The sequence below is a fragment of the Coloeus monedula genome (assembly GCF_965178545.1).
Source record: "Coloeus monedula genome assembly, chromosome: 11".
In the NCBI taxonomy this organism is placed as follows: domain Eukaryota; kingdom Metazoa; phylum Chordata; class Aves; order Passeriformes; family Corvidae; genus Coloeus; species Coloeus monedula.
Genome location: NC_138791.1, coordinates 6,984,118 through 6,998,738, shown reverse-complemented (window position 1 = coordinate 6,998,738; position 14,621 = coordinate 6,984,118). Strand labels below are relative to the sequence as shown.

General features: G+C 39.8%; 1 protein-coding gene across 1 annotated transcript; it reads left to right on the top strand.

Annotated features, from left to right (window-relative positions):
• Positions 1-4,361: 4,361 nt before the first annotated feature.
• CHDH (choline dehydrogenase) lies at positions 4,362-12,787 on the top strand (the record flags this gene model as incomplete). Its single annotated transcript, XM_082288559.1, has 7 exons — positions 4,362-5,109; positions 5,631-5,782; positions 8,602-8,731; positions 9,434-9,568; positions 10,721-10,863; positions 11,681-11,783; positions 12,369-12,787. The coding sequence occupies 7 exons, from the start codon at positions 4,362-4,364 to the stop codon at positions 12,785-12,787; spliced, it is 1,830 nt and encodes a 609-aa protein (XP_082144685.1).
• Between the last annotated feature and the right edge of the window lie 1,834 nt (positions 12,788-14,621).

Sequence of the window (14,621 nt, the reverse complement as noted above, 5' to 3'; positions counted from 1 at the left end):
GCGCCCTCCCGCCTGCGGCCCCAGCTCTCCCACGGACCACCCCGCGCTCCGCCCGACTTGCTGGGCGGTGGCTACCGAGGGTCGGCGGCAGCCCCCGCACACGAGCGGCCTCCCCGGCCCAGGCTGGGAGAGAGCGGCCTGTGGGTGCCCCGACCTGCGGAGGGGACCGGGACAGACCCATCTCCCTCCTGCTCGAGGGGCCGGGCGGGAGTGGCCCCGCTCCCGGTTCGGTAGCCGGCGCAGGAGCCCTCAGAGCGGGGTCGCGGGCAGCCCCGGACCCGACGGAGCTCACAGACACGCTTGTGCACAGAGGAGGAAGCGGCGAGGTAAGTCGGCTTGAACATTTTCAGCCCTGGAAATGAAACTCACCACAAAGTTTTTCAAAGTGAATGAACTTTCCTCCTTGCAGGACTGAAGGGAAAGTTAGTCCAAAACATTCCCGCAGCAGATACATTTAAACCCTGTTACACAGCCTGCAGCAGGGAAAAACAAACAAACAAAAAGCAAGATCTGCTGTAACCTGAGGTGTGGTGATGCGAGGTTTTTATTGTATTTTCATATGTTTTCTGTAATCCAGTGGTTCATCCCTACCTTCCCCACTCCTACTCCCAGTTGGTTTGCCCCAGACCCAAGCCGCTCCCCGGTGCTCCCTATGTGGTTGTTCTCCTTCCCCTTGTTCTGGCTCTCTCCCTATCAGTCACCCAAACCCCTCCTGTAGTTCCCGAAGGTTCGGTGTCCATCACCTGAGCCCGCCCTAATTACCCTTATGTGGCCCCCGTCAGTCCCCCGAGATCCTGCCCCCTCGGATACCTTCTCTCTTGGAACTCCCTTAAACCTCGACGCCCCATTGGGGCATGTGACCCCTCTCCCTCCACCCACCAAGACCATTGGATGTGAGTCCATCCCTTCAGCGTCCCTCCCCCCTAATCCGTTTATTGGTCCCTAGTTGGCGTACTCCCCTTGTTCATCCCCCCTTTGTAAGGCATGGACGCGTTGCAGGCGGGGCTTGTCCTCAGAGGAGACCCTTCAATGAAGTTGGATTACCTCCCGTGGCAAGCCTCCTCGCTACTTTTTAGCTCTCCCTTCATCCAGGGCTGCTGACTGCTACATTGTCTGGAGCCTGTGCTCCTCAGGGTAGAGCAGAGGCTTCAGAGGAGCCGCTTTAAAGCTTCCATGCCTCCGGCTGCTCCCCACTCCTGCCACACACCGCTGGAGCTAGCCTGGGCAGTGGACAGTAGCGGTCAATGTGACACTGAGGAGTTTTTTCTCCTGCACTTTACAGTCAGGCCTAACAGGATTTGGTAGCGACATGAGGGGTTAATGTCCTGACAAAGCCCCATTGCTGTGCTACTTTATGTGTTGTCCCTGCTGTGGACATCTCTGGGAGAGGGTCTTGTTTTACATCTGCCAGAGAGGACGTTCTTGTTTCGCCTCTGTCAACAAAACAGGGAGTAAAGTTTCAGGCACAGTGGCCCTCTCCTTTTCATTCCAGGATCAATTTAGAAAATCTGGAGTAGGATAGTGCTCGTGCAGAGGGACCACACAAAGAGGAGAGTGGATGTGAATCAATATAGCGAAAAGAATTGTGCATTGAAACTAGCATGTTAGTCCATTGAAAGTAGTGTTTTAATCCATTCAATTAAAGGTGTGTGCTGGAGTTGTATTGAAGCAGAATGGCTTGATTTTTTGACCTCTGCACTTCAGAACTCAAAAGTACTAAGGCTTGTGAATCATCTACACAGTGACTATCAAAGTCACTTGACTGTTATGGCCAGGAGATTGCTTACTGACTTCACTCCCAACTCTCTCTGTAAGATAAAAATTCTCTCAAATGTTACTCTGCCAGTCCTGTTCTATTTGAAGTAAAACAACAGCAATAAGTGAAGAAAGCCATGAAATAACTGTAAGTTTGAAACACATATGGTGGAGAAGATTTAAAATACACTACTTAAGTTACTTAAAAGGAATATTAGGTTTAGGTTTCTTGGTTGGCAGTTCAGCCTTCTAGCCCAGACAGTGGGTGCCCTGTCTTGGGTCTGTTTTCACATAGGACCCCAGATCAACACCAGTACAGTTGCAATCGTAGGCACCCACAGATTGCCTCAGCCTGATACTGTATTCAGAAATGTGTTACAATGGTGCAAGGAGCCCCAAACACCTCATTTCTGAATTCCATTGCCCACCTATAGCTAACCAATGTATGATAAGCTGTATAATTATATCCTAGCAAGAGAGTTTTCCTGCTGAAATGCTCCTACTCTCCTCAGTCTTGTACAACCTCCAGCCATAGGCCCTGCTGAATAGCAACTTTGGTAAATAAAACGTTTTTTAAAACAAGCTCCAGATTTTGAAGATCAACTCCAATACAGGGAATGGATTTTACGTTGCTGCCATATGCATTTCTGAAAGTCTGCTCACTGATTCCTGAAGAACATTTTGCTACATGTTCATAACAAAGTCATGATATAGGAGAAGCCAGATAAAGACATTGCAGTAACATCCAGTAAGGCCCAAAAGGTATTTTTTGTTGGTAATGAGTACAGAGCATCCTAATAGAACCACATTGTATAAACCTCCCTATTTCTACCTATTTCCTTTTGACACAGCCACTGCAACACTTGAGAGAGTTGGCCATAAAACTGTAGGTCCCTACTGGGACAGAGTATCTTTCCCAGATTATTAGGCCCAGGCCCATATCTTACCAACCCCATCACCAATCTGCTGCTCCTGGATGAATAAAATCCTATGGCCCACCAGGTCTGCAGGTTAAACACAGATACTGCAGAACTGTACCCCTCTTCATCAAAACCAAAACAAGGAAAAACCTTCCTACCTTTGCATCCTCCTCTACTGCATCACAAAAAGCTGATAAACCTTCTTCAAGAAAGAATCCTTTAACAGTCTCCACCTGCAAAAAAAAAAAGCTGACACCCTCCCCATCCTCAGCTGGGAACAATTTTGAATAAGCCATGTGAGGAGTATCAGCTGTGTGAACTTTAGGCTCAGGCATATTCCCACAATCTTTTTTTTTTTCTTTACAGAACAAATTGTTTTCCATTGGCTGGTTGTTCATTCAGAAGTTTTGGAGTTTGTACAGCCCCAGACAAGATTATTAAAGTTTTCCTAAGAAAAGACAGAGAGTTATGCTTCTTCCCATCTGTTCCCCGAGAGTAAAGGAACATACTTTTGCAAATGAGATTGTACATAAAACTGTATAAAATTATAATTGTGCATGGAAGATTTTTAACATTTAGTAGCAATTTACACCTAATTTTGTTACAGAGTATTCAGTGTATTTCAGGAGAACACTTGCTTATCTCTTTCAGCTGGGCAGTGCTGAAAGAGATAAGCGTCATGGACTCAGGATAAGTTGCTGTCTTTAGAGTCCAATGCAAGAGCTTTGACAGAAGCCATGGGCCAGGGAGAAATACTATTTACAGTCCAAGGACACCCCATTTCACTAATTGTTTAGACCAAAAGGAGCAGTTTTAAGGGCAGAGAGCAGGAGAAATCCTTCAGACTGGCCAGCAGGATCAGTGCCTGTGACACACAGGCTGTGAAAATCTGGCACTGAGTCCTTGTGCCCAACCTAGTGCAACACAGAGCTAAACCTGTGGTACTTCCAAGGCTCACAGGCTTCCCTGGAGGTAAAAAACTTGCCATTCCTACTCAGCCTAAGGATGTGGTGGTGTTAGAATGTAACTGTACTCGGAGCATTCTTGCAGGATCTGGGTTTAGTAGCAAGGGATGAACAGATTTTGCCTTTCTCTGTGTTAGGAGACACACCTCCAAACCCAGCAGTTTTCACCTTAGGGATGGATAGCTGGAAATGAGTTTGCTACACATTTGTTTTGTGGAGACCCTGTCTGGCAGAATGTCCAGTGAGCAATTCACGTTTCCATTGTGAATTGCCTTGTGTGATATCACTGTCACAAACTTACGGAAGAGTTTTTGAAGTTGTTGTTTCTCTTAAATTCTTGCCTATTAGAGGTGGATAAAGAGAGACTACAAGGAATGTAAAAGTTTCCACCCCTTATGGGTTTGGCAAATACTTGAAATGTTCATCTGTCTCGGGAACCAGAAGCAAGTTAAAATCAGACTACATATAATATAGGATAGTACATTTGACTGCTGCATAGACTGCATTAAAAGAATAATAAGACAGAAAATGTTTGCTGTTTTATTGGCGTTGTTGTTAACTTTTTGGGTCATGAAAATGGGTAAAATATACCTGTGTCACCTGAAAATGACTGACATTTTAGAGTTAGTAATGCTTACATCTTTATTTTTGGGTTTTTTTCTAGGGTAAACCACTGGATTTTTGTCAGAAATTCTGCAAGAGTGACTAACTATCAGTAAAAATGTCATATATAATGAAAGGATTTAAATGTCACAGTCCTGTGATGTGCAAAGTAGCAGGAAGCCTGTTTAAAGCACACACATTAAAGAACATGTTAGGGGTCAATGAACAACAATTCAAAATTTCCCATGCATCATCTCAACTGAGCTCTGAAAAAGCAAACTCTTATAATTACATCATTGTAGGAGCTGGATCAGCAGGCTGTGTATTGGCCAACAGGCTGACAGAAGACTCTCAGAGTACTGTGCTACTTTTGGAAGCGGGCCCTAAAGATACCCTGCTAGGCAGTAAAAGACTGCTGTGGAAGATTCACATGCCTGCTGCCTTAACATACAACCTCTGTGATGAGAAATACAACTGGTACTACCACACCACACCCCAGAGGCACATGGATAACCGAGTCATGTACTGGCCCCGGGGCAGAGTGTGGGGGGGCTCCTCCTCTCTCAATGCCATGGTCTACATCCGTGGGCACGCCGAGGATTACAACCGCTGGAGCAGGGAGGGGGCTCTAGGCTGGGACTATGAGCACTGCCTGCCCTATTTTAAGAAGGCACAGACACATGAACTGGGGCCGGATCAGTACAGAGGTGGGAATGGCCCCCTGCATGTGTCAAGAGGGAAAACAAACCATCCTCTTCACCAAGCATTCCTGGAGGCAGCCCAGCAAGCTGGGTATCCCTTCACAGATGATATGAATGGCTATCAGCAAGAAGGCTTTGGCTGGATGGACATGACTATTCACCAAGGTAAATCATAAGGAGGTCCTTAAGTAATTTCTATTTCGGAGCCAGAAATAATTTTGGAATATGGATTTATAATCTGCACAGAATGCCATTTGAATGTTTAGGTTACTACACAGCTATGGCACTCTGTATTTACAGCCTATTCATTTCAGCAGCTTGCTGTCAGTGTACTGTGTATTTCATTGCACATTGAATTGGCAGGCAAGTCCTGATTCACAGTTAAACTTTTAATTAACTTTTATTTATAGAAACTATATATATATATAATATATATATATATAATATAATTATATATAATATAATGTATATATTAATATAAAAATATAAACTTTTCACGATTGAAAAATTGTGAAATTTGCTATGTTAAAATAAAATCTTGAATTATTATATCAAATCACATTTGCTTTGAACTCTACAAATTCTATGAAGACTCTCTGTCTGTAAGTATCCTGGTGATTATTGACCAAAATCTGAAGAATACTGAGCATGACTATTTTGATGTTTGATGTAAATATACATTGTAGGTCAAAGATGGAGCACAGCTAGTGCTTATCTTCGCCCAGCCATATCACGCCCAAATTTCTCAGTTGCAGAGAAGACACTTGTAACAAAAATCTTGTTTCAAGGAACAAAATGCATTGGTGTTGAGTATGTGAAAAATGGGCAAAGGAAAAAGGTAAGAGATTTTCAATTTCCAGTATGAAAAGTATGCATCAAAGCTAATTTTTTTTTTTTTTAATCTATTAAAAATTACACTTTACTATGCAAAATGTCCTTTTTTTTAGAGGTTTTGTTGTTTCTTCCATTATATGATTCTTTGTCAGTTATTTTACAGTAGATGCTATTCCAGTTGTATTGATTTAGAGATTAACTTCATCATCATCTATCCATCTCCCAGTGCTGAGGGCACAAGTCATAACTTGGTGTTACTCAGTGTTGTGTAAGATGTCTGACTGTGCCTGTGGTGCAACCATGCCTGTCCCAGCACATTAACCAGTGTGCTGCAATGGTGACGGTTCTGAAAAACAGTTCTGAGAATGCTGGTCTGGCAAAAGAAAATCTGTAAAAACCAGATTAGGAAATCTGAGTGGCTCAGGGGATAAATGATGAATCTTGCCTTATGGTTGGCTGTGGAATTAATATTTTTCAGTTTCAGTCCAGCTTCCACTGAAAATGTCACTGTGTGGAAGGAAGCTTGAATTGTCCTTACAACTCAATACTGTGGATAATCAGCTCATTTTATGCCTCTTTCAATTTGTTGACTTCTGTAAGATCCAAATCATCCTCACTTTCCTTAAGAGCTGATTATGGAATATGTAGCTAAGATGTTGCCTAAAAGGGGTTTGTCTGCTAATAACCTAAGATATTTAGACACAAATGATTATAAAACAATTAAAAACTGTAATAATATCCTAGAGAGAGTAGAGTAAAAATTTCCGTGGTTTGAGCTCAGTAGGTCTTACAAGACTCAGAAGACAAGTGTTCTGTGATTGAGCACCTGCTAAAAGTTAAAATGCAGTATAAACAATCTGTTCTTTGATTTTCTAAAGCACAGAACAAATGTGCTGCTTTCTAAGTGGATTGCAAATGATAATAATTTTAACAATATAAAACAAAAGTTGCAGAACATTTAATTGATTTCATAAGCTATTAAATTTCTGTGAAAACAGTACCTCTAATTGCTGTACTTGTACCATTATCAAGAGCAATTTTGTTGAAGAGAGTCTTGGAAACCTAATTATACATTATCAAAGACTTTCTGAATACTGGACAATTTAATTGCAAAATTCTTCAATTGCGATGAATTTTCCTACATATTAATATAAGTATGAATTCTACATAGTGAGTGATATATATTTATATCGTATATTCTGCAAAGTACACCTTCGAAGTATGTCCCTTCCTTTTTTCCCCCCTGCCAGCATCAAAACTGCAGGATTAGTCTGCTTTTACTTTCTGGAAAATTTTATATCTGTCAGGATGGAAGAGCTAATAATTTTATTGCATTATGAACATCAAGATGAAGCACTTGACTACATTAAAGTGTTTTTGTTTTTACAGTCTATTTTAGATAGAATCTCTTTACAGTCTATTTTAGATAGAATCTCTTTTACGTCTTTTACGTCGTCAGCAAAGTGAAAAGATCACCAAAACCTGATTCAGAAATGATCCAAAACCTATTCACCGGCCAGTGATTTGTTATTTTTGTAACACTGAAGTCCTAGAGATCTCCCAGGACTCCAGTGAGCCCTCTGACAAAAGTAGGGAAGGTAGACTGAGCATTCCTGAAGTTTTTAAGTTCAGAATCAAGCCAAAAAGTATATTTTAAAGGATGAAAATGTTTTACTGTGTTACAGACTAACCCATAAAAAAATGTATCAAAGTCACTTTTTCCTCTTAGCCTGTTAGCTGTAACTTTATGAAAGACACTGTGTGGGCTAGGAATAACTACAGTGCTGACTTTGCAGTGAGTTTGGACTGAGAAAGCATCATTTGAATGCTTCTCTGAACAAACTGGTACCAGCTCTGTGTGTACCATAGAAAATGTAAATGGGTAATGTTTGTATAACATGCAAAATACAGCTCTAAGTATTGATTCAACAGGCACTGATATGGTCTTTATTAGTCTTAACATACTAATGATTGCCCAGAGCAAAGCAATAACAAACAAAAAAATATAACACTGGCCATCTGTTGGCCATATCAGACAAATAGCTTGAAAATGCTTCTTATTATTATTACACTTTGATGTTAATGTAGCTACAATCTCATTTACCATCATTCTGTATAGCTGAGGTGTCATTCAAAAAGGACAGGATTACAATTTAATATTCATTCCATGCTAATCTGTTAAAACTCTGAGTCAAAGGCAGAGGAATAATTTGGCAGCCTTTATCAAGAACCAGCTCCGGGCTCAGACCAAACCATTTGATGAAAAGACTGTCAGCAAAACAGAATTCAATGTATGCCTGCAGCCAGTTTTAGCAGTAGTGCTTCAGTGAGTGGGGGGTCTTTGAGGACTACCATGAGCTAAGAAACCAAACTTTAGTCTTAGTTGAATTTAAAAAAATAAGCTCTTGAGAATTTTTGAGCTACCATGTCTGTGAATTCAAAATCTTCCTTAGGAGTTCCAGTTTTAATTTATGAAGGGTTATGGAAAATGGCAGGGAGGCTTAGCTGCCTGATCTGAGTGTCACAGGTACTATTCTCCTGGCAAGTAGGACAGGAGTTTATTTGTGGCCATGGTACTGGCTGGGCTGAATGTTTCCATAGTTTGAATGGATTGTAAAGATGCAGGAATGATCAAAGTAAAAGCTTGATTATTTCTCTCTGTGGAAAATTCTGACAAGACAGGAATACATTTAAATGAGGAAAATGTGAGGGACGGGCGTCTAATCTGGATCAGAGCAGCATATCCCAACAGAAGCCCTTGATGTTGCTTGTATTCAGCTCAGGCTTAATAATCTTAGGGCTTTTATGCTCATTTCCTTTTAGGTTTTTGCCAATAAGGATGTTATTTTAAGTGGAGGTGCCATAAATTCTCCCCAGCTGCTTATGTTGTCTGGAATTGGAAATGCAGATGATCTAAAAAAATTGGGGATCCCTGTTGTTTGCCATCTTCCTGGTAATTTTTTTTCTTTCTTCTAACCTTTCATCTTCCTGTGGATGCAACTGAACAACCATTTAATTAAATGAATCATGAAATTGAGTTTTCTGTATGTCATGTTGTGTAGACTGAAACACATATTGAAACACATTTGTAACAAATCGGTGGAAAGATGCTTTGATTTTATACAAATCAGTGGAAACATGCATTGATTTTAGAACTGAGCAACAAACTCCTACACTTTCTTCACTACATCTGACAGTGAAAAATGCCTTTCTGAAGGCATATTTTTTATAGTTAAGCAGCATACTTGTCATTAAGAGTTTTGAATTAGTTTTGATCCACAACAGATTGTATAAACTCCCACTCATAAATATTCAAATATAGAGGAAATAACATGAACTTTTCCTTAAAGCTAAAATAGTTAGCGCAGTATTTGGAAGTCATATCGGGCAATTTTAGAACAAGTGATATATCTGCCATTTAACTATTTTCATTCTAGTTATGTTTATGTAAAACCTTATTCTGACATGAGCAAAAGGCTGATATGACTCATGGCCTTGGTCTTAGTCATCACTGCCCTTGTAAGAGGTTGGTTTAGTTCCCACTTAAGCTGTTCTCTGCTTGAAACATGGTGGGTAGTTGTTCTGTGTGAAATAACTTTTTTTTTTTTCCTCTCCCTTTCTTCTCCCTCCCTCCCTTCCTTTCTACCCCCTGCAGGAGTAGGCCAGAACCTTCAAGATCATTTAGAAGTTTATGTCCAGCAAAAGTGCACCAAACCTATTACTCTATATAGTGCACAAAAACCAATTAACATGGTGAGGATTGGTCTCGAATGGCTTTGGAAATTTACAGGTATGAAGCAAAGTATGCAATCATTCTACCACTGATTGATTTAGAATTATGACAGCCTTTTATCCGTGACTTTTATAGTCTGGCAGCCTTGACATATAATCTTTTTCATGCTCTGGGAAATAACTGGAACTTGCAAATGGATTTGAACTATTTTTTTTTTCTTCAAAATTAAAGGTTTTACATCTTAGGTAATAAGGGAGGTTATTACACACCACTTTTAACGTTATTATATCTCATGAAAAGAAAAATTCTACATTTAAAAATCAGTGCTACTGAGAAAAGCTATTGCAAAAAAAAAATTGGACAAAATACCCCATTTTAAATCAATGGGATATCAATAAAAACATATTGTTGAACTGAATTAAGTTTTCTGTATAATTGTCTCAAAAGAATTTTTTTTTGCTCTGGTCAGAATCCTTTAGGCCTGCAAGTAAATCTGAACTGACTTTCTTTAAAATGACACATGCATTTATAGTACCTCAGTCATAAGTTGTACCTTAAAAAGAATCTGTAAATATAACCCTTGATGTCAGTTAAATAGCTTGGGCAAGGTGGAGCTCTACATCACTTGCTGAATTATGTTATTATTATTTGGCAGTTTATTCTGGGTATATGTGGCTTTTTACCATGGAAGTAAATATTGAGGGCTAACTTAAAGTTTAAACAGAAATGGAACAAATATAATTGGAGACACATTGCAGGCTTTCCATCCTACCCTTCAGGGCAGGCTCAGTGGATGGCTCTGCCTATTCCATGTGACTGATGGGATACCTGGGGTGCAGGTCACGGAGCGAGCAGTGCAGTAATATCAGGGTGTGCAGCCAGTTCCCTCCACACCTGTTAGGATCCAAATCTGCTTCTGGAGTGATACCCTTGACCTCCCAGTTACAGTGAGATAACTGCAACATCCATTCTCAGATCAGTGGGATTCCCAAAGTCATGCGTATTTACATTTGTCTAGGAATTTAAAAGCACATGAAGGTGATGCACACTGCTTAACTACAAGCCGTTCATAATGCATTTGCATTCCTTGCAATCGACCCTGTACATATAAATTATTCATAGTTGCACAACAAAGGGTTAAAAAGAAGTGGATTTGTTGCTCTTCTGAGGTCTTTTAATGGCATCTTCTCTCTCCTTTACACCATGTAGGTGAGGGAGCCACTGCCCACTTAGAATCCGGTGGTTTTATCCGAAGTGAACCAGGGGTTCCTCACCCCGACATTCAGTTCCACTTTCTTCCTTCTCAGGTGATTGACCATGGTCGGGTTGCTTCCACAATGGAAGCTTACCAGGTGAGTTGGAGAGGATGCTCCAGTAAGGTTTTGTAGCCATTAGCAAGGAGGTTTATGCTCCACTATAATTGTTGATAATTTGGCTATATACTGAAAAATACTTTGTTCAGAATAATACAAAAGAGACCACTTAACCTCCTTCATTGGTGAGAAAAAACAAGCTTGTTATTTGATATTGCCACCAAACTTAGGTTTTATCTCTGGAAAAATATGCAAATATTGGATTAAGTATTAAGCACTCTACTGAAGTGCCCTGGTGCTGTGGGTTAGGACAATATTGCCAGGGGCAGTTCAAAACTAAAACAAGGTGTTCCCTGTTCCACTGCAGTTTAGACAAAGTTTTAAGTGAAAATGTATAAAACTACTCATTTATGCACTGGCACAAATCCAAGCCCCATTTTAGACTATCATCTTGATTCAAAAGCCTGGGCTAATTCTAGGGAACTATCACTGAATATACACGTTTCTCCTTTTTAATCTATTTTCTTCAGAGATGATAATAATTTGGTCCAGTTGCTGATTGTATTAGAATGCTCTGATACTATTAAATTGGAATGGTTGTATTTTAAATGAAAAGAGCAGCTGTGAGTTGATGTGACAGACATTTTTCCTCCCTGCTATGGAATTTCATATTTACAAAAGAAATTATATAAAATGGAAAAATGTGCAACAGTACTTTCCACTATCTCTGTTCCATGTTTACATTTGCTGAATTTGTAAAGTCTGCCTAAACTGCAAAAAAAAAAAAAGCAAACCATGCTGAATTTGGAAGTAGATCTGATGGGATTGTGTCTTGAGTGCAGTGTGGGTGTTGCAGGTCCACGTGGGACCTATGAGGAGCACAAGTGTGGGCTGGCTGAAGCTGAAGAGTTTAGACCCAAATGACCACCCCATCATCGAGCCCAACTACCTGTCCACAGGTAAATGCACCCTCTCCTTGCTCTGATGTCAGATTATTTCCCACCTGTTTCAGTAGCAGATTTTTGTACCTACTCAACACCAGTTCAGAAGTTGTGGTTGGTACATAGTTACTTATTTCTCATTTATAATATTCAACTAATATCAAAGGAGGAGATTGTGCAAAGCACTGTGTAAACCAGAAAGAATTCCCTGTTGGGGATGAAGTCAGAATTCTCAGTATCTGCTGTGTCTTGCTGTTTATGTCATCCCCTCCTCTGCTTGTGAAGGAATGAATCACTTTTGCTTCTTTGTGCTGAGACTATTTTCCTTCTCCTAGACAGTGGGTACAACAAGATAAAGTGCAGTTCCTCACAGTTCACCTCTTCCCTTTTGGGGTTGTGCAATATAAGTGACAGTTTTGTTCACAGTGAATGTAAATATCTGTGACTTTGAAAAATATTCTGCTTTATTATGGCTTTCAGCAAGAAGTGAAACACTTTCCTTCCAGCCTTTTCTCTTCAGTGCTGCTTTTTTCTGTTTTGCATTCTGTATGTACTGGTAAATTAAATGTGTACTTAAAATTTTCTTATTTTCTCTCTACACAGAAAGAGATATTTGGGAATTCCGCCAATGTGTCAAGTTGACCAGAGAGATCTTTGCTCAGAAAGCCTTTGAAAAATTTCGTGGGCCTGAAATTCAACCAGGAAATCATGTTCAGTCTGATAAAGAAATAGATGCTTTCATAAGGCAGAAGGCTGATAGTGCTTATCATCCTTCCTGCACCTGTAAAATGGGTGAGCCTTCAGACAGCACTGCTGTAGTCGATCCCCAAACAAAAGTAATTGGCGTTGAAAACTTGAGAGTAGTTGATGCTTCAATAATGCCCAGTGTTGTCACTGGAAATTTAAATGCCCCAACTATCATGATAGCAGAGAAAGCTGCAGACATAATTAAGGGCCTCCCATCACTTCAGGAGAAAAATGTTCCTGTATATAAGCCCAAGACCCTGGAAACACAGAGATAAATAAATATTCTCATCCTTTCATATCATTTGCTATTTAGGCTTTCATCAGCATGTTGGTATCTCATACTGAACATGCCAACATGATAAATATCATGCAAAACAACATATCCTACTAAAAACTATTAATTTGAATAATTTTTATTTTATTAGACTACCTACTGTTTTTTAATCATCTGGTTTAAGTTGCATATTTTAGAATCATAGAATATGTTGAGTTTGAAGGGACCAATAAGGATCACTGAGCCCAACTCCTGGCCCTAGGCAGGACACTTGAAGAATTACAAATTTAGTTAAATATGACCTTTTGTGGTAAATTCCAATTTTCTCTTGAAGAGAAGCTGTTTCTAAACGAGAAGACATAAGCCAGAAATACCATGCCATTGCATGAGGAATGGAAGAGATTAATGTGTGCTATTTTGAAAATGGTTATGGTATCCCTTGCTATTTTAAGAATTTTAACTGCTATGAGAATGGTACCCAGGGTAACAGCAAGTCAGTAATTACCACATCCTGCAAAGGATGGTCAAGCAAATGTAAGCACTTGTGCAATTTCATAGTCATGAGCTGAATTATTTTGTATCAGAACTCACAGGAAAGGGAGGAACCTGCATATGCTCAGAGTTTGTCAAATGTGGTTTTTATGAAAGGAATGCACAGTTTACAAATCCTCACTCAAAGTTAGATTTTGCTAAACTCAGCAGTCTCTAACATTCAGGGAGAAGACATACATTGTATTTATTGGAAACTTATTTATCTAAAACATGAAGAGCTGGAGTTGATACTTATAAAAATCTACTGGAAAATTGGAATTTCTCTTTGTTTTGTTTTGCCTTTTTTCACAGGGAGCTTAGTAGAATTCTGCTCACAATTTAAGCTGATTTACTTGTACTACTCTAGCAGGAAGAGATTTGCACTTCCTAGAACACCCAGAAAGTGACTGGTCTTTGCTCAGATGATGATTTGCTAAAGATATTTCTCAGCAAATATTCTGAATGGTGCCTTGCTATTGCTCAAATTTTATTTAGAAAAATTGCAGCCAAACTATATTTAAATGAAGTGCTACTCAAAATTGCTATGTAATGTCAGATTTGATAATATGGGAAGAGGTCTTTTACAATTAGAAGATAAATATTATTCACTGAACCAGTGTTATATTTAAGTTAGGACTTAAATCTTTGGGTTTTTAATATTCAGATGTGTAAGATACTTGAACTCTCATGGCTGGTTTTGGTGTCAAAATAACTTTCAGGTACTGATTTTTTAAAAAAAACCTAAAGAAACTGAACTCACTGAAAAATTGAATCCTTGGATTATTTTGTATTTTTTAAGTATTCTAAAGTAGTTTCTGACTAAGCAGATGTCAAATCATAAAGTAAAAGCTTCAGTAGCCTAGGATTGCTCAGGACTTGTGGCAAACAGAATAAACCTTTTTTCAGAAGAAAAAGAAAGGAATTTTACACCATTTTAACAGACTGTAGAAAACCTTGCTGACTCAGATGTTGGCTGGAGGGACAACTGCAGATGTTTAAGGCAGATACTTGTACCTGGTGCTGCTCTCAGTAAGTCACTGATTGGAAGCCCTGCTGAGGGAAAGGACTTCATTCATTAGAGCATCTGCATAAAGAAAACCAAAACCACCGAAGATGGAGGATGATAGCAGTGAACTCTGCTCCAAAAGGAGACAGGTAAACCCTTTCTATGTATGTGATGCAGTCTTTTGAAATGAGGGGAAGAACAAGAATATTTCAAGTCAGAGGTGATTGATCAGTTAAGGAGACAATTCATCTGGTGCAACTGTTTGGGAAGAGCATGGACTGTACATTCTGGACCTCCT